The following is a 19,624-nucleotide window of genomic DNA, read 5'->3' on the forward strand; positions in this document are numbered from 1 at the left end:
AGTGGCCCCCCCCCCCCCCCTCCCTTGAAAGAAATTCTGCATCCTCCTGTGCCCCTTAAAATTAACCCTAGTTACAGAGCTGTACCCTTCCACATTAAATTTGCAGCTTCTCATCAACATTTTCTAATTTTACCCTTTTTGAAGACAAACGCAAGTTTACGTGTACAGGAGTGTTTCAGCCCGAGGATTTTTTTTTTCACTGATAAATTTAAACCAAATTTAAATGTTCTGCTTGACATTAAATAATAGATTTGGACAATAACAAAATCACAATTGCCTGTCACAGTCGAATCGCAGATGCACAAAAACACCATTGTTTTCATGTAAACAAAACAACATAAAAGATGACGACCCTCCTTGGGGGCGTGGCCGGGAAAAGGATATAAATTAATCCGGACACCATCTACACGTTCGTTTATCCACAGTTTTTGACACGGACTGTACGTACCATTCTTTATTGTTGTTTACTGTGGGTATAGCAACGTGCGCAACATGGACGTGGAGCAAAATTTGTAAGTAAACTTCGAACTGTTTTTGTTTTTATTAATCACTTGACTTAGGTGGTTGTCGTTGTTTGTAGTTCATAATAAATCAAGAACTATTAGATCTTTGTTTGTCTGAATTGGTTAATGATTTACCCGGAAAATTTGTTGGTAGAACCTCTGATTCTGAGATGAAAAAATTGCAAATTATTTCTGTGTGTGAACATGGTGAATCAATTACCCTGGAAAACAGAGAGCAAATGGCCATACGATACGAGGCCTCATGGTCATGGAGGCAACACACATGTAGGTAATTGCCTCTATAAAGTCTCAGCCCATAGCTATAGACTATAGTTGCTTTGGTGCCCCTTGAAACAATCCATTTAAAAAAATAATAGTAATCGACACTGACTGAGTCAATGGACCAATATTTTTATAGGGCTTTAATTTAAACGCACAGGCTTGGTTCCAGTACATAATAGGATTCTCTTTATAAATAGAAAACTTCTTTGCCCTCCAAAAGAATATGAACTGAAGCATCAGGCATTCACAGCTTTGGGCAGAATCAAAAACTGACTGAAGTAATTTAATAATAATTTACTTTTATATTTTGAATTGCAGGGTGCAGTCAGTTTGCTGAGTTAAAACAATAATACAAGTGCCGATTAACAATGAAGTTAAAAATGATCATATTCCAAAGAAACCATCTATGATTTGGTGAAGGATAATTTGCTGCTGTTTACAAGTTTGTAATTAATACCCATAAGAAGGAGACTTAATAAATAATCTACAATGCTGGACACAGAATCCGACTTTGGTCTACGATGGCTTTTCCATCCCAACCACTCCGAATTCCTCCCTATAGACGAACAGCTTAAACAGTATAAAGCCCGAGACCTTGCCAAGACTAAGCTGTACGCAACCGCTACTAAACTATGGGGTTTATCACGCAGCCGCAGGAGAGTATTCATCGCACCTCCGATGGGCGAACACCCAGGAAGAGATCTGAACCTCAGACAGTCAAATGTGAAACTTAAACCGATGACAGAAAAGCCCAAAACACCTCCGCCGAAAACCGGCGACTGGGCTCTGAGTGAACTGGAGAAATTAACTCTTCATGAAAAAGAGGTCGAGGAGAAATCTAGCGAATATAAGAGCTGGCTGGGGGAGAGAATGAAATTAAGAAATGGTTTAGAGAGTCTTGGGTTGAGTGAGGAATGGCTGAGAAATAAACCGGATCCCACCCCGATGGAACGAAGGGTGGTTGACAGAATGAAGGAAGAGAGAGTGTGTAAGCTACTTGCTAATAAGGTGAGTAAAAAAGACGTTAGGTCCTCAAACTGTTTTTGTACACCAACATTTTCAAGCATTCATCTTTTATTAAGAATACAAGTTGTTCGAAGTAAGATTGCTTTATAGTATGAACTGAAGTTTTCCCATAATTGGTCCTTCGTACACTTAGTGTGGCACTGTAAGACGAACATTAAACATATCACACACAAAAGGGATAACCAGTTACAAATGTGAATGGTTTTATTATTTATTGTGACTTTCTTGATTAGATTTACTCCAAATCTAACGCCTTCAGCTTTGTCTACTGCTCATTGACTTAATATTTTAATGGTCATATACTGTTTGTAATAATCTCAAGCCAATAACCAACAGCAGCCTGCAAGTTAATATGGTCTTATTTCTGTGTGATTTTCTTCTTTTAACATTTAACAATGCAAAGATTATGGGGTTTTCTGGTGCACTGTGGGCGCTTTTATTTGAGATAGTATCAATTTTTTTTTAACCAAGTGTTTACAGTGGGTATCATATCATTCTGAAGAAAACACACAAACAAACAAAATTATTTCTTTAGAAATATTATTTGCTCTTTATATTCTGTAGAGTTATTGGTCAAACTTTAGGGCACAAGGCTGTTCTTGTGTATCCTTTTGTAGGTTAAAATAAGAGAAAATTTTTGTTTGAAAATTCAAGAATACACTTACTAAGCCCCAATCTTGAAATTTTTGGGATTTCTGTAAGTTTGATTCCAACTTAACAATCAAATGAATATTTTGATCTACAGGTTAGGGAGGAGAGGGCTTTTGGCAGAAAGGTATTTGAAATAATGTCTCATGGTTGATTAATGTGCCTTTCGTTTTGCTAACTGTTTTGGGTGTTGGTTATATTGCTACTCTTTGGACTGTTGTGTTGTTGCTATAATTTCTTTTAATCAGTTCGCTTCTGAGTATAAAACTCCGTCTCATATGTAAACATGTAAACAAATTGTATTTTGACTAAAAAAATTATCCTGTACGTTGAACATGGTTTTAATTCTGAAGCGAACTGGTTATAACTAAAATAACCAATCATTTTTGTGTTTCTTGTTTTTGAAACAATTGTTTAACCGCCCCAACCCCCTCCAACAAAACAAGAATACTTAGTGCTGACTATTTCCATCACCTGTCATTATCAAAAGTTATTTATGAGATTATCATTTAAGTCTTTGGTTTGAATTTTTCAAGAAAAACTGGGGTAGATGGAGATGCTCAGATTGTATTGTGTTGTGTGAACTTAATTCAATTTTGAACTGTTCAAGTTCCAGAAGGTTTTTTTTTAATTGTCAAAACCTGCTTGCTCTTTCTATCAAATTGTATTGTCCATCTATGGTGCTATCCTTCCATTGGTTTTAACTAATTTCATTGTTTTGAGCTAAGGCCTATCCTTAAAATGAAGGAAGCAAGGAAAGAAAACAATAAGGGGTTTGGGTTTGTTTGTTTGTTTGTTTGTTTGTTTGTTTGGTGTGTGCATGTTTTGCAGTCCCGATATGATCTTGCCTTGCTGTTTTTTAATTTTTAATTTCTGTGTTTGATCTTGTTGTGCTACCAGCTTAGTATTCCTTGGTTGTTGTTAATCATTTGCAAAACATAAACCATGCATCCTCGCCATTCTGACTGTAGGCTTTGACATTTTTATGTAAATTATCTTTTACTGAACACTGCTTTTATGTTGTTTTTAAAATGTAATTAAGGAAATTTATTCACTCCATTTCCAAATTACATGTTCAGACTAAACATGGTGCTTTCTTCCCTTAAAGTTTACTCAACTAACCCTAATTACAGTTGAAACTTCAAAGTCTCATTTGTAAATGTTCTAATTGCCCTATTTAAACAGAGAGACCAAGGATCAACAAGCATTACACTAGACGTTCCGTCCACTGAGGTAAAACCAGGTATTAAACGCCCCCCTCCTGAAGCCATGGCAATCATTGCCAAGTACCTCACCGCTAAGAGACAACGCCTCATCGATCTCTTCTCACAAGCAGATAAAGATAAAAACTGGATGCTCACAAGAATTGAGTTCCAACGGAGCATCAAGGAGGTCAGTTTTTACACACAAAGCAAAGGAATTCTTTTTTATAATGGAGCCATGCAGGGATGTCACTACACTGGTCAGCGCCAGACGGGCCTGCCGGCACTCAGAGCTACTGACCAGGACTTTGCCTTGCTAATTTTGTTTTGGAATCTCAAGACCTTCTTATATAAATGTCACTTGTACTACCTAAGTGTGCATTTTGTGTGCAGCACTCCTGATTGTGTCCAAGTTGCATGGACAGTAAAAACTGCCCCATGTGAAAAAGGCCCTAATAATGGAAAACATCATAGCAAATAAGCGTATCAACCTTGGCATAAAGAAAAAACCTCTCGGTTTGAAGTCAACACTTTATACACATTATTGGGTCATGCATATATTTGGTTTGCCACAATTGAAAGAAACTAACATTAACTTTCTTTAACCCTAGTAGCAGTCCTCTGTATTGAGTGTGTCTATGTTATGCCAGGCGATGTAATTTGCAATTTGGCACATTTTTTAAATGGCAATTACAAATCAAAAATGTCTCAAAGATTTTCCAATGAAAGTGCCCTTTGTCAAATAGCAATGGCCTTGCCCTTTCAAGCCTGCATGGAGGCTCTCAGTACAAATATTGCATTTACAGTATTTGTAAAATAAAATAAAAACCAGACAAAACCTTTTTTGGATATTAAACATTTCTGTACCATGTCTTCTAACTCACAGGCTGGAATTCCTATTTCTGATCAGCTTCTCTCTGATCTGATTGAGAGTCTGGACCAGGATTGTAATGAGCTGATTGACTACCGGGAGTTTGTCCGAGGAATGAAAAACTTCAAGATAGATGATCGAGAGAGGAAGAGATTCACTTTGGCTCAACGTAAGGAATTGTTGAGATATTCTTGGTGTCCCCCAAAAGCAGGGGTCGATTTCACAAAAGAACTTTGGACTTGTCCCAACTTTGGACTAGTCCCAACTTTGGACTAGTCCAAGGAGATATTAAAAACTTAAGACTAGACCTAATAAGTAAGTGCGAGTTATGACACTAGTTTTAGCTCCTTGTGAAATCCACCCCTTGATTTCACAAAAGGTTAAGATTGATCTTATAATGTGTTTATTTCTTAATTGCTAATCAAAGTGTAATGTCACAGTACCACTCACTATGGCGTTTCTGACAACTCATCTTAAAAAAGATGAATTTGAGTGCTTTGCGAAATCTAGCCCAGGGCCTTTTTACGTTAACTAATGATGTGTTAAATAACACTTTGCCTTCTCAACAGAGTCATTCTCAAAAACATTGTATTTCATAATGTGTATTTGGCAAAAAACATCAGCATGTTTTTGTTTTCCCCTGAGCAAATCTATACTTTCATTTATGGCCTAAAACCCAAACTCGACTTAACTCGATAAAAAAACAATAACAAGTAGACTTCCGATAATTTGGTTTAATAATGATCATTGGTATTAATTATCTTTGGAAGAAGGTTTCTGTTTTGATTTGATTTCTGTTTTGAAGGATTTAGGACAGAGCTTGTAACTTGTTTTGCTTCAATTGATCTCAATAAGCTATGGCAAACAGCTTACCACCCAAGAACCTACGGTAACAAAATGTTAATGGCATGATGTTTCGACCCTAGCAGAGTCTTTCTCAAAGATTAATAAATCATATCACTGTTGTTAATTTCTTGAACAGAGAAAAGCAAAGACAAACAAGCAGAGGCATCTTCAACTGAGCTACCGACTCTAACAGAGATTCCAGACCAGCGTACTGCCTCCTTAAGATCAGCATCAGCCCGCTCCTCATCACCTTCTCCAACAGACATGACCTCAAGGTCGTCCTCACCGTACCTGCTGCCTCCTCCACCAGTGGACCTGACGGAGAGGAGAGAGCTGGAGCCCGATGATATGATTGAGAAGAGGAAACGAGAGAAACATCAAAGTCATGATGTGGTGAGTTGAGACATCTTAGGCATTTTCCCTGTAAAATGTTGAGAGCAAACCAAGTGCTCCTTTTCAGTATTAAACTGAACCACCACTTCCTTTGAAAGAGGTTAATATACATCACTCTTAATATTTACGCATGAGTACGTCACAATTCTAACCCACACTCTGCTGATCAAAAATACCAGAGCTTGAGTCCCATGTGCTTGACAGTTCAGCTACCACACAATAACGCACAATGACCCAATATGAACGAGCAAAAATCAACCAAAAAACACAATTTTTTCCCCTTTTTTTCACAATAAATAATTAACAATGTACCTATTGAATTTGATGAAATTTTCTCTGTTTGGTTTTATGGTGTTTTTTTGTATAAACCTACAAAATCAAAACAAATTCATTTATCCAAAAAACGTTGATGATGTGCTTTTATTTTAACTTGCAGCAGAGAAAGAGGAAAGGCAAGGGAGCTGGTAAAGTGCGCACCGGTAACACGGCCATTGACAGTCACAGCAAACGCTCAACCCTCAGTGGAGACACGGCAGCGGGGATCAATAAATACAGAGAGGATCGCCTCAAAGAATACCATGATATCTGTCAACTGTGTGAGAAACAGGGACTAGATCTCACGCCCAAACTTCTAGAAAGAGGTATGGAAAGTTTTACTGTAAAAGGTTGGAAGTGATAATTTTTTTATTACAGTTGTTATGTGGGGTTTGTGGCAACACCAGAAAGACAATCAGAGCATACTGATGGTAAACTTTGCGCTGCCAACCACCTGTTCTATTCGGAACCAACAACACTACTCAAAAGAGCTTTACACATGGTGTTACAGCAAATTACTGCAAACCTCACCTTAATTATACGTCCACCATGCAAAGTTTCAAATCCTACTTCACAGTAGTAAAAATTGGGTATGTACAAAAACAAAAAACCTCAAAACAAACATTTGCATATTGGCTAAATTGTTTAGAAAGCAAATCATTTTTGCTGGGTTTTTTTTCGTTCTTTTTCTTTTCTTACATCTGGGTGTATTTTACATTTTTAGTATACCTTAGTACTGATGACGTCAAAGTTTGTTTTCCACTCTGTAAAAGAATTGGAAACCATTGTGTCTGGGCTCGTGCTTGAAATTTTACGCAAAGTCTAGCACTAAAGCAATTGAGTAAACAAGTCAAGATGTCATCAGTACAGGGGTCCATAGTAGTTGATAATTATGATATTGTTGTTTTAATTATCAAGTTAGTGCCTTACGCCCGATTGGCACAAATTTGATATAATCTGAAAAGGTAACTCAAAGTTTGTTGAAACTTCTTTTTTAAAGATACTTTTCATGCGTTGATTAATTAATACTTAAACAATATGATGAATACAGTATTTTGGGAATTTAATAGATTATATTTTTGCATCGGGGATAAAGAATATAGTTTGCTGATTTACCCTTACTTACACTGATGTGTAAAGCGTTAAAACAAAATTATATTTTTGAAATGTACAAACAAATATTTTTCCATTTACAGCGTTACTTCACCCTGGCGACAAGCCCGTCAGCCGAATCAGAACACACATCCGCCAACCTGGCACCTACACCCTCTCTGAGCACTTTGCCGACCCTCCAGTACCCCGCGAGCCTCCACCCAAGTACCACGATCCAGACAAGGTTGTGATGAGTCGGAGCGGAGAGTTAATGATGGAGGCCAAGCATGCCTACCCAACGAGACACGACGTGAAAGCCGAGGCAGAGATGATGAGTCTATCTAGTGGCAAGGCCTTCGTGAGTCGGAAAGTAGACTGCTGGATGACGTTTGAGGAGTATGATAAACTCACAATGTAAGTACACTTACAGTCTGATGTTTTACTGTGGTCTAGTGGTTGGACTGCAGGACTTGCATTTACAACGTTGTGGGTTTTAATCCCCAAGCGATTTGCTGATTTCACTATGAACTAAAATACATATGGTCGACTAGTTACTGAATCACAATTTTTTTTGATTTTGCATTTCAAGTTAAAGACGATAAACCAATGTTAGTAGTTAGTATGACAGAGATTGTCTGTGCCAGCTTGGCGTTTATATACCTTGAGGGAGTCTGCCGAGTTCATCTAAACAAAAACCAAAAGAGACCAAAGATTAAATTTCTCTGCTAAGCAAAAATTGAGTGGGGCACCAGTCTCCAAATTGGCTGATAACTGTCTCAGTTCCACAATACCTTTTTTTTGCTTAGCAAGTTTGTTTGTGCTTACAGGCTTTATGATTGGGCGCAGTCTAGTTTCCCTCCTGGCCTCAGTTTGGGTTACATTGAATCGATTGGACGGAAAACAAATGTGGCTGCTTTGTTTGTAACTTGATTTTTTCTGTTTTTTTCCCTTCAAAGGCACCTTGCTAAGCGCTATGTCACCTTAGACGGGTTCGGTGTAGATCCCAACGCATTCTGGCCCGGCCACCTATTGGACAAGATCCGTCTGTGCGTAACCGATGAAGACAAGCCGCAGACAGACAGCATCTTCACATCAACGAGGACAACAAGACGTAGAGCGTACCCGGAATATAACAACCATCTTAAATGGTGGCCGATTAGTGATCAAGGATACATGATGCCAGCCGATTATGAACAGAGGAAAGTCTATACCATTGATAAGAGGTAGATTCTTCAAGGGTCTTTTTTCATCTTCTTTAATTCAGTGATCTTTAACACAGCCGACGTCATACAGCATCTTTACACAAAAATATCCACAGAAGTGTTATTAGCAGATGCTTTTAAGGCAGTGGACACTATTGGTAATTACTCAAAATAATTATTCGCATAAAACCCAACTTGGTAATGAGTAATGGGGACAGATTGATAATATAACACATTCTGAGAAACGGCTCCCTCTGAAGTGAGGTAATTTTCGAGCAAGAAGTAATTTTACACAAATTTGATTTCGAGACCTCAGATTTAGAATTTGAGGTCTCATGAAGCATCTGAAAGCACACAACTTCGTGTGACACTGGTGTTTTTTCTTTCATAGTTATTTCGCAATTCCGACGACCAATCAAACTCAAATTTTCACAGGTTAGGGACTTTGCGCATATGTTGAGATACACAAAGTGAGAAGACTGGTCTTTGACAATTACCAATAGTGTTCAGTGTTTTTATTCAGTGATCTTCAACGCACCACATGTCATAGAGCATCTTTACACAAAATTATCCTCAGAAATGTTATTAGCAGATGCTTTAAAAAAAAGGGACAAAGTTTCTTTGGTTACTTAGTAGGTAACCTTTTTTCTTGTAAGCACAATATTGTTTAGTGCTTGGGTGCAGTAGAGAACAATTTGAATGAAAGATTCCCCCTCGATCAAAATGTGTGGTGATCAACTCTGTGCTTGACTGTACAATGACTGCTGCCAAGTTTGGTACAACTAAATTTAGGTTTTGAAAAATCCTTGAATGTGATAAAATGAATGAGGAAAAAGGAGAATTGTAAAGACATATGCACAATACAGTGAAGCAGTTTTGATGAAAAAATTCAAGTTTGTTCACTTATTTATAAAAAAAAATACCATATTATTCCCTAAAGCATGTCAAGTACTGTGATTTATGTTTCTGTGTTTTGATGAACATATATTTTTATAACGTTATGCACTGTAATATTTGGTGTCTGATTGAGGAAAAAAGTCTCTCTGCCGAGTTGTGGCGCTTCTTGAAAGAACCAATCATTTCAGTTTGCCTTAATTATAATTATTTATTTGAAAACTTGCTAGTAATGAAGTCAAGCGTTCCTGAAGATACAACGTACTTTCATAGCGCAGATGATGAAGAAATGATCTGTTAGATGTACTGAGGAAAATTCCACCATGCAACCTTTATGCACCGACAATTTTGTCTTCCATAAACAATACCATCCCAATAAAAACAAATCTCAAAATCATTTAAGTTTTCCAAAGTAATTTTAATAACATGTAATATGAAAAGCCATTTGACACAAAAATAAAGAAAATGAACGATGAATAAAACATTCCAGTTTGTAAAGGATTTGTCAGTTTCCTGGTTTTCTTTTGACTTGTAATACACCTTTTGAGAATAGGATAAATATTGAAGAATTGATTTTAGGTGGTTAAAAAAACTCTATGATTAAGGTACATGTTGCCTTGGATCGGACGAGTTGGTTTTTGAAAAGGGTGGTTAGAAAGATATTTTAGAAATAGAATGTAATGACCCACACAAGTATCACTCGAAATTGCATGGTTTTCCTTTATGTCACGAACTAACAGTCGGCCATTTTATGCTGAGGGTGTTACTTCGCGACATATAAGGAAAACTGTGCAATTTCAAGTGATACTTGTGTGGGTCATTATATTCTACTTTTAAAATATCTTTCTAATGATGTTCCTTTAATGTTTCTGTGGTCAATTATGACAGCTTTTTACTTTAAATCAGTAAGTAACTGGAGTTAAATTTTCTGATACATTTCACTTAAAGTCAATTTGCAATGTACAGTACAGTATAAAGTTCAGAGTTTTGCCATAATAAGTTAAATTTTTTCAAACCAGTTTTTTCAAAACTAAGAACACAACTTCTGAGCTCCAGATCATTCTGGCTTTCTCTTCTTTTCCTTTTCCCGCGCTTTGCATCGCCTTTATAAATGTCCCGTTCATTATTAACAAACAAACATTTTCCAACTTCAGGCCCATTTACATAGAATGACCACTTACATGTATTAGAATGATAAAACAAGTTTCCTGCACGTTACTTAAACTTTTCTGACATGGGTAGCGATTAAAGCACCTTTAAAACAAACTCAATTTGCAAGAACTTTAAGGAAGATTGTTTTTTTTAAATTAAAACAAAATTTGTCAAGTCTTTGAAACAACTAATTTATTGATTATTCTAAGTGGTTAGAACAGAGAAACTGTATGATATTTTGCAACACTGCATAAACACATTACAAAGAAAACCCGCAGAGAAAATGTAAGTCGAATGTTAGCTCGGATCTTTACTCTTCTCCTTCTTATCCTTGCCATCCGTTGCTCGCTCCTCGGTTGCCCTCGCAGCATCTCTTGCCTTCTTCCTGCTTCTCTTAGATCGCTCACCCGGCCGATGTTCCCCAGCACTCCCTCCTGTCTTCCCTCCACCAGCTCCATTCTGCTCTGCTTTGCCTTGCCCTGCTCCTTTGTCTTTCTCCTCCAGTCTGGAAGTGTCGCTTTCTTTTCCGTCCTTCAGAGCTGGTTTGGACTCCAGTTGGAGATCCGTTTGCTCGTTGCTCTTATCTTCCTCTTTCTCTCCACCTTTTAGTCCGGTTCTCCTCTGAAAAATTAACAAAGATGAGTTAAAGGTGAGGGGATACAAGACTTCAATTAGTCTGCTTGTTTTCATGCCAATGATTATTAATATACCCTTCTACTACAATGTCACAGCCCCGGTTTTAGCCAACCAAGGTTAGAAAACTATGGGAAGCCATAAAAGCAAAGCATAAACAGATTTGTAATATTAGTGTTGAATTTTTGGAAACAAAGCAACCAATCATGTGAGGAATTTTTGTTAATTGAAAGTTTGAGAAACAACCACATTATCATGATTGAATGTTTGGCTAACATTCGGCCGTCCATGACAACTAGGAGTACACAACACCTGGGCCCAATTTCATGGCTCTGCTTACCAACGAATTCTGTGCTTACGATCATGATTCCCTGCTTACGTGCAAGCGCCGAATTTCTGCGCTAGCCTTGTAAGCGTAGAATGCCTAGTAACACGGAGAACGCACGCGCACAAGCCAAAATTCGCCGCTAACTCGTGAAATACGCTTGCTGTAAGCACAGAATTCCCTGCTTCCGTAAGCGCCGATTCTGTGCTTACGGTAAACAGAGCCATGAAATTGGACCCTGCTGTTAAAAACGTATTTAACGCACAAATATGATAATCTCCAAAATTAAAGTTTGCATAAATAATAGTACACAGCTCTTACAGAGCACTACACTACACATGATGGATATCTCAAAGGGCTCACGGTTTTAACAACAGTTAAAAAGAGCTATGTTATGAATTATAAGATCCATACAACTTGTGAGGGTTTAATAACAATAACAGATTAGATTTATATTGTGTCCCTTACAACCAAATGATCAAAAGATCACAACATGCTTTAAAATGCACAGAATGGAGGTACAATAAAAAGAAAGAGGACACAGACAAAAATGATTCAATATGCAGACACTGACAACAGAAACAAATCAGGATGGCAGCTTCAAAACATCGCCCTCAAGACAAAGTGAGGTCTCCCAATCTAACTATGGCAACAACACCAGGGCCAGCCCCTTCTCATACGGACGAATGTATCGGGTTATATGAATTACACAACATACAGGACTTGTAGCTTGATGTCCCATCCAAAGGACGAAGCATTCATCGTTGAGCGTCTTGTTATAAAAATGACACAATTTTTAAAACCACTGCCCAATTTCATGAAGCCTTTATAAGCATAACAACTTTTAAAGCACAGGAAAAAAAATGTTTTACCAGAAACTGGTTAACAGCAAAATTTACATTGCTGCAACTGGTGCCCCACTCATTTGTTTTTTGCTTAACAAAGAAAATTGCTTATCGGCATTTTCAGCTTAGCAGCTTTATGAAATCGGCAACCCAGACCAACACTCTAACATGATTACCAGCCAAAATTCCATAATGTTTACATTGTTGCAACTGGTGCCCCACTAGTTTTTGGCTGAGCAAAAACATTTGCAAAGCAGTAAATTCAGCTTAGCAAATTGGGCCAGGTACCCGGACCCACACTCTAACATGTCTAGACTACTTGGCCGAGACACTCTAATGAGCAAAGTAAGTACATACCTGCACTCCTTGAACATGACTTAGATCTCTCTTCATGGCATAAGCATCCTCACCATCAGCGTAGTACTTCGGCTCAATCTCACTGATTCTGTCATTAAAAATAATAATAATATAAATAATAATATAAATAACAATTCATTGATTAATATTGTGCCCATTCCATAAAATGTACACAAGCGCATAACACAATAATTAGACAATAGTTAAAAAGCTAATGACTGGTAAAAAGCAAGGAAATACCACAAAAGAAAATTTAAAAAATAAATAAAAATAATCATCATAATTTGGTCACTGTTATTAATTTTGTTAATAAACACTTTAATAAAACACTCCTGACACTCCTGGGGTGACAGGTCTTTTTCTTCAGCTGCACCACGCATCAAACTCTCCAACATTTAATCTAAGATCTTGTTTCTGTCTTGTGCCACAAGCCTGTGGTAGATCATAGAATGCCACCATCAGGCATAAAATAATTACAGAAACAAGTACTGAAATACTGCTAAATATTAACCCCCAATCAGCTGGTTTTTAGGTAAATGAATTAAAATCTCAACTAAATCTACTTACGAGAATTTCAGAGTGTGTTGATACAGCTGAAGGGCGGCTCGGTTGCTAAAAAAACAAGGAAAAAATAAATAAACACAATTTGAATGAAGTTTCTAAAACAAACAAATGGCAGGCAGTCTCATAAATTTGTCTCATTGAAAATTGAAAAGAATAAATTTAAATGATTATAGAGGTGTACCTGGTTTACGTGTAATAGAAACCACTGATTCACAAATATATAAAAAGCACTATACAATCTATGTTTCAAAACCACTCATTAAAATATAACAATAATAACAGTGGCCTCTTATAGAGCGCTCAGGTCCATCAGGCATGACGCTCATGGCGCTGAACAAGCAAGATTTATACAAATACAAAAGAAAGTACAGCATATCTGTACAACATTGACACACATACATGTAATGACTAGCTAGGTAGAGATGCAGGGTATTCAGTTTAATGAAACAGAATTACGAAGTGAACAGATGAGTTTTGAGTAGTTGTTTGAAAGAGCTAGTGGATGAAGCTTGGCGAAGAAGAAGAGGAAGATTGTTCAAGAGAGATGGGCCTACGTGGGAAAAGCTGTGGTCACCCCAAGATATGCTGGAAACAACTCAGCCTCATGTATACAGGCAATGACTGAAGGCCAAGTCACACTGCAGCGATAACGAAAATGATAGTGATCATGACGCAATGAGAACGCATTCTATTGGTTGAATAGCTCCACGCAGAATACACCCATGCTTATTCAACCAATCGAGGCATGCATTTTTATCGCTCTCGACTTTGTTCTCGTTATCGGGACCTGTGTGACCGGGCCTTATCCCTTCAAATTGTTTTACTTGGTGACATTTTCATTTGGAAACCATTCTACTGCACAGATTGTTTAGGTGGCACAATTCTCTTCATGGTTTCTTACCTCATTCTAACATGAAGAGACACATATTTAGCATTGAAGCATTCTACCATGGCTCGAGATGCTTGGTCCATCAGCTTCTGAGCAAGTCCAAGACGGCGATGGGATCGCTTCACAGCCTAAGTATGGAATCAATTTTGTGGCATTTTGTTTAGTTTGGTTTACATGTATGATCTTTATTGTACAAACATCATAATACATTGTGGTGTGAAAGGGAAACCCCGAACAGGCACGCAGGCCAACCAAATGGAGACCGACAGAGACAACAGCAAAAATGCAAAAAAAACATCTGTAGAAAACACTGAAGTATTAGGCTATAATTAAATAAGTTAACCTTTTATCAAGCATACCGTGGAGGCGCCCTGCATATTACCCCGCATACCGCCCGCACGCACCCACGCAGTTTGACATGGTGTACTTTGAGTTATAAACATGCGATTAAAATGCAGCAAACAGCCGTAATCTAGAAATAGCACATGGTCCACATAAGAAAACGTAAGGTTCAAGGTTGAAAGTCATGTCACACTCAAACAATACATGTGCAAGTAGGTGCCTTCAAAAGGGATGTACCATGTACCACAAGCGCAGTAATGGCAGTCTCCAGCTTGTTTCTCGACTAACTTTCTGGTGTTTTTACACACGGAATACCGTGATTTGAAAGAATTTTCCCAAAAGGTTTTAGGTACAGAAGTTTATCTGTGGGTGATAGAGCCATTCATTTTCATTTCTAAAGGTATGTTGTGTTTATTTTCAACCACTTTTTGTAGCTTTGTTTTCCTGTCAGACGATGAGAAAAGTTGAGAAAACTGTGCACAACTTTTCATGCAAACAAACCTTCACTTCACACGCAAACAATGTTTTCAAAATTGTATTGATCTCTCTTATCTTTCCAACCTGAAAGCTTGAATTTGGTGAGTCAAACAAAATTGTGAAAATCATTCAAAAGATAATTTCTTCCACTACAAAAAAACTCAACTTGTAACACAAGAAAATAATCACAGACACACCGATAGTTATCAAATGATTTCTGGATACGGCCGGAAATCGATTGAATTTTAATGGCGCAGTGAGGAGTGTATGGTGCTGTGCTTAATATTGCGTGTGTTCTAGGGTTAATTATGATGTTGCCATTTAATTCATGCCCACTGGTTGATTTACTTACCAAGGATGTGATGTGGCCATGAGGCAGTTCATCTGGATCTTCCTCCCTGAAGAATTCATAAAACAAAAAATAACTCAACATTTATAACGGTAAATAAGTGAAGAAAATCATTCTTAAATTTAAGAATCTGTAAGAAATTAGACCATGATTTAAACAAAATTAAAAAAATCGTTGAAATCCAAGTTTTAGTCTGTATGACTTACATCTTTGCGAGGACGTATCCAACAATCTTGCCATTCTCGTCTTCAGCTACATAAGAGAGTTGAGGCCAAGAGAGACCATGATAGAAGTAATACTTCATCTGATAATTCTCCGGTAGACAAAGAAGATTGCAGTGCTGCATATTCAGCAGGTCCTCTGGCTGCAAATATCAATGTCCTCAATCAATTATTTATGCAGATACTTTCTCAAAGTAACAAAGTGAAAGCTTTAAAAACAAAGCAATTGGCAAATTGTACAAACATTTTGTGCCTTGATGAAAAAATTGACCATCAGTGAGTCAGATCATAACAATCAAGTGGGTACCGAATTAAGTTGAAAGTTTATTCTCTGAATCGGGCTAGAGATCAGGGTTTTTAGCCAGGAGTTTGTAAAAGGGTGTGTCAACATTTACTGGCAATTTAAAAACTGGTAGTGGTCATTTCCCCATTTGAATATTATATTCAGTGAACTTGTCTTGTTGCGAGACACTGGAGGTCTTAGTTTCAGTTTCTTTACTTCAAAATGATTGTAAGGGAAGAAGAATACAAAAACAAATTTGTCCGGTAAAATATAATTTATAAACTTTTGTAAATTATGATCTTTATTATAGGTAAAACCGGTACAATTTTGTTTGTACTGACATTCAACAATCAATGATTCGTTCTTCTAAAATCTATGCAGTTGATATTTTACCGACAAAAAAGTTTAACATTCTGAAAGGAATTTAAACGTCAATTTTGCTGTTAAGTAACTGGGGCACTGTATTTATTTTTTTGAAATTTGCAGTTATTTATTGGTTGTACTACCAATAGGCCTACATTGTTTCTAGAAGTAGAAGTACTGTACTACCGATAATGACAAATGTAGAAAAAAAAGGAGTACAGCGCCTCAGTTTGGGGTTTAAGTTTAAGGATACAAAATTTACTGTTTAAACTTGAGTATTTGGCAATTTCAGACTCTATTTCCCTCCCTCAGCTCAGCTTAGAGCCACAAATGAAACATGTTAGTACTATCCTACTTGTTCCACTATCGTCTGATGATAGCGGAACGAACCTCTTTCATAGGGGAAAACGTAGATAGGAGTACTATCCTTTCCAGGTAAATAGGTAAAATATCAATGATAATCTTTTTTTTTTTAAGAAAACAAAAATACAAATTGAAATGGAATTGGAAAGGACATAAGGCCTATTCATTTAAATAAAAATATTAACTAATATTTGTTTATGATTTTTGTTTTATTAGTAGTTGTTAGTGCCACAGTTGTGTCGCCAACAGAGTCAAAATCAGAATCCGATTTTTGACGTCAAGTTTTTGATGCCAGTCTGCAGAGGTCGAAATTGGGGCGAAGTGTGATTTAGACAAATTTTCACCATATTTGGCATCCTGTCCGGAAACTAGGCAAGTAAAATATTATGTAGTTTTCATTTTCCTGGGCGTCTATATCGCATCGGTATGGATGATAAGAACATACATGGTTTATATTTCCTATATTTCAATAAATTAATGTTTTACAACCAATATCTATTCCAATATTTACCCGAGCACATCTGACGTTCATCTTGCTTTTGTTTCGTTAATAGCGAAGAAAGTAAACGTTCTAAAATTCCTCAATAACGGAGCCCCGCATGTCCAATTTTGTCGACAAGGCGTGAGAGAAAGCGCCCTCTCTCGATATGACAAACAACAATTGCAACCTTCTCGGCACTCTGCCGGTTTTCGGCACGGTTAGCCGTGTTTCCTTCCTTCATGGCCCTACAAATTACTAGAAAAGTATTAAGCCAGCAGGTTTTGTGAGCATAACTCTCACGTCAGATAAATGTTGTATACATGTTTTTGGGGTCTTCTTTTGTCTGCGTGTGAGCAAATGGGCCATGGTGCAGTGCAGAGTTTAATTTTATCAAAATATCAAAATTATATCACAAGTTTTGCAAGTTTTGGAATAATATCTGCCATAATTATTGTGAGCTGGAACTTTGTACACGCGGTGCTACTTTTTTGTAAACAAAATAAAACTACTGTGGACAACCGATGAAAATTTCGTTGGATATTTATTTTTACTATGCCTCTTTCGTTTCCTGCTCTACTTGTCACTATGCTTCAAGTACAATACTCAGTGCAATTAGTCAATTTAATAAGCAAGGCTGCACAATGCACTGTATGGAATACATTGATGTTTAGCTATAAAGTAGGATGATCTTTGCACTGAATTTGAACATTCAAACAGTATGCACCAGAAACAAAGAAATTAGTTACTATATGAACACTTTGCCAACATTGGGCTCATAGTAATAATAGTGGTAGTAGAGCGCCGGTACATCCATTCCGGACGTCGTAGTTTCAAGTCCCGTGTTTTGTTCAACTCAAATTATTGAACTTAAGAAATATAGTACATGTATTAGGCCCTAAGGTTTGGACAGTTTGAACATATTGTTTCAGCCATGATCAAGACAGCATGACGCAAACTGTAGGGAGCCACTTATGATTTCTTTGCTCAATACTAAAGGAGGAGCAATGTCGCCCTCTAGTTTGGCTCCTCGTCGTCCGATAAACCCAAGTTATTCATCCATGCTTCAGGGCAGCTAGGTCGACGAGGCCCATCATCATTCTTTAGAGACCAACACGTCATGTGTAACCGCTCCACTCTCTTTTTCCTCACCAACCACTCATGTCTTCCGAATGGACGAAGTTTCCTCAAATTAATAGCGCGTCGTTTCTCGGTCGGACTCACTGGTGGTGTGGTGGGCAAATCTTGGACTTGGTCATCAGGAGGCTGCCAGACCCGGTCGGTCATCTTAAAATTCACAGCACCGACAGGCGGCATGTCAGTGTCATTTTCACCTTGCAGTAGTTCCTCGTCTGTTGATAAAGAGCTACTGCTCTGCGCCATTTTGTCAAAAGACTGCATCTCAACATTCGGAGATGACTTTTTCGAGTTTGAAGTCGTAGCTTGAAAGAAAGAGTCCGAGTTGAATTTCTTTGTACTCCTGCGGTTGAGTACTCCTACACTAGCAGCACAACCCATATCTTCAACCGAGAAGAGCAGAGCTGTGTTTGGCAGAAGACACAAGCAGATGGCTCACTCTGACTGCAAGTTTCCATTAGCTCACTGCACTAGATTCGGGCTAGCTGTCTATGTCTTTCTACTCTCCAACGAAGCCTAAAAGGCCGCGGTTTACTCGCCGTGACTGCGTGAACGCACCCGACAATTCGAACGTTCATACTTCATCGAAACAAAAAATAGATACGCATTTAAGTTTGCGTTCGCGCGTGGAAACGCACGCGTCAATTTTTGTCATTTCGTCCGGTGCGAGGGTCTTTTCATAAATAAATTGCCTTGAGTCCAAATTCATAGAGCTGCTAAGCACACATACTTGCTTAGCATGATTTTTTTTTACCTGGATTACCAACCAAACTTCGACGTTTTTTTTTTCAGGATAAGCAAACAACAGACGAGTAGGCCTACCAGTAACAAGCAATGTGCAACAAATGGAAATTTGGATGGTAATCCTGTTGTTGTTTTTTTTTTATCAAGGAGGAAATATCATGGTAAGCAATTTGTTGAGCTTAGCAGCTCTGGAAACTTGGCCTACGAAAATAGCTTGCTTATTTTACATGCTACATGCCAAAATTCTATTCCGTATACATTGCTTGTGACTGGAGTCTTGGCCGGTAATCTGATTTTACTGAGCAAAAATTGTTTTGTGTCAGTCATCTCATGGTCCAGAGTCACCTCAGTCCGAAGTCAACCTGGTCCGAAGTCAACTCGCACCAAACAAATTTAAACAAAGTGTGGTTGACGGGGAAGTGGTGGGACCAACAGTAACTATTTAAACGGACATTTAAAGCATGACTTAGGTAAACTAAAGTGAAACAAAATGGTAGACAATGAACTTGACAGTTGCACAGTATTTTTTTTTTCCTTTGCTGTTTGAGTAAGACAGCTTTTATTTGTTCTCGAAAATAACACATTTCAAGAAAATAAATGTTTGGTTGAAAAATATCACAAAGCTCAAGTAAACTTACACTTTATAATAAATTATATAAAATAAAGTGAAACTTATAAAAGCAATACCTAATTGAGAAAAGTCAATCGATTAAATAGCACAAATCCAAAGCCATGTAGACTTTCCTTGTGATTCACAAAATTTATAGTTTAAAAGCACAACAGTGACTTTGAGTATTTAGACACTGTCAAATCATTTTTGTAAACAAC

General features: G+C 37.6%; 2 protein-coding genes across 4 annotated transcripts; one reads left to right on the forward strand and one right to left on the reverse strand.

Annotated features, from left to right (window-relative positions):
* The first annotated feature begins 468 nt into the window (after positions 1-468).
* Positions 469-8,518, forward strand: LOC139954185 (EF-hand calcium-binding domain-containing protein 12-like). 3 transcript variants are annotated; one of them, XM_071953884.1, is made up of 9 exons: positions 469-512; positions 1,104-1,793; positions 2,557-2,586; positions 3,645-3,851; positions 4,548-4,701; positions 5,515-5,771; positions 6,208-6,412; positions 7,283-7,592; positions 8,135-8,518. In XM_071953884.1, exons 2-9 carry the CDS (start codon positions 1,275-1,277, stop codon positions 8,403-8,405), a joined length of 1,953 nt encoding a protein of 650 aa, XP_071809985.1. In that variant the 5' UTR covers positions 469-512; positions 1,104-1,274; the 3' UTR covers positions 8,406-8,518. The 3 variants fall into 3 exon arrangements, with proteins under 3 accessions (XP_071809985.1, XP_071809986.1, XP_071809988.1); XM_071953887.1 differs by having other exon boundaries at positions 470-512; positions 1,436-1,793; XM_071953885.1 differs by lacking the exon at positions 2,557-2,586.
* Positions 8,519-10,598: 2,080 nt separating this feature from the next.
* Positions 10,599-17,070, reverse strand: LOC139954186 (N-alpha-acetyltransferase daf-31-like). Its single transcript, XM_071953888.1, has 7 exons — positions 16,949-17,070; positions 15,414-15,571; positions 15,211-15,256; positions 14,052-14,167; positions 13,154-13,198; positions 12,587-12,674; positions 10,599-11,047 (listed from the first exon to the last, which is right to left on the reverse strand). Exons 1-7 carry the CDS (start codon positions 16,967-16,969, stop codon positions 10,724-10,726), a joined length of 798 nt encoding a protein of 265 aa, XP_071809989.1. The 5' UTR covers positions 16,970-17,070; the 3' UTR covers positions 10,599-10,723.
* Between the last annotated feature and the right edge of the window lie 2,554 nt (positions 17,071-19,624).

This window comes from Asterias amurensis, chromosome 2, assembly GCF_032118995.1.
Source record: "Asterias amurensis chromosome 2, ASM3211899v1".
In the NCBI taxonomy this organism is placed as follows: domain Eukaryota; kingdom Metazoa; phylum Echinodermata; class Asteroidea; order Forcipulatida; family Asteriidae; genus Asterias; species Asterias amurensis.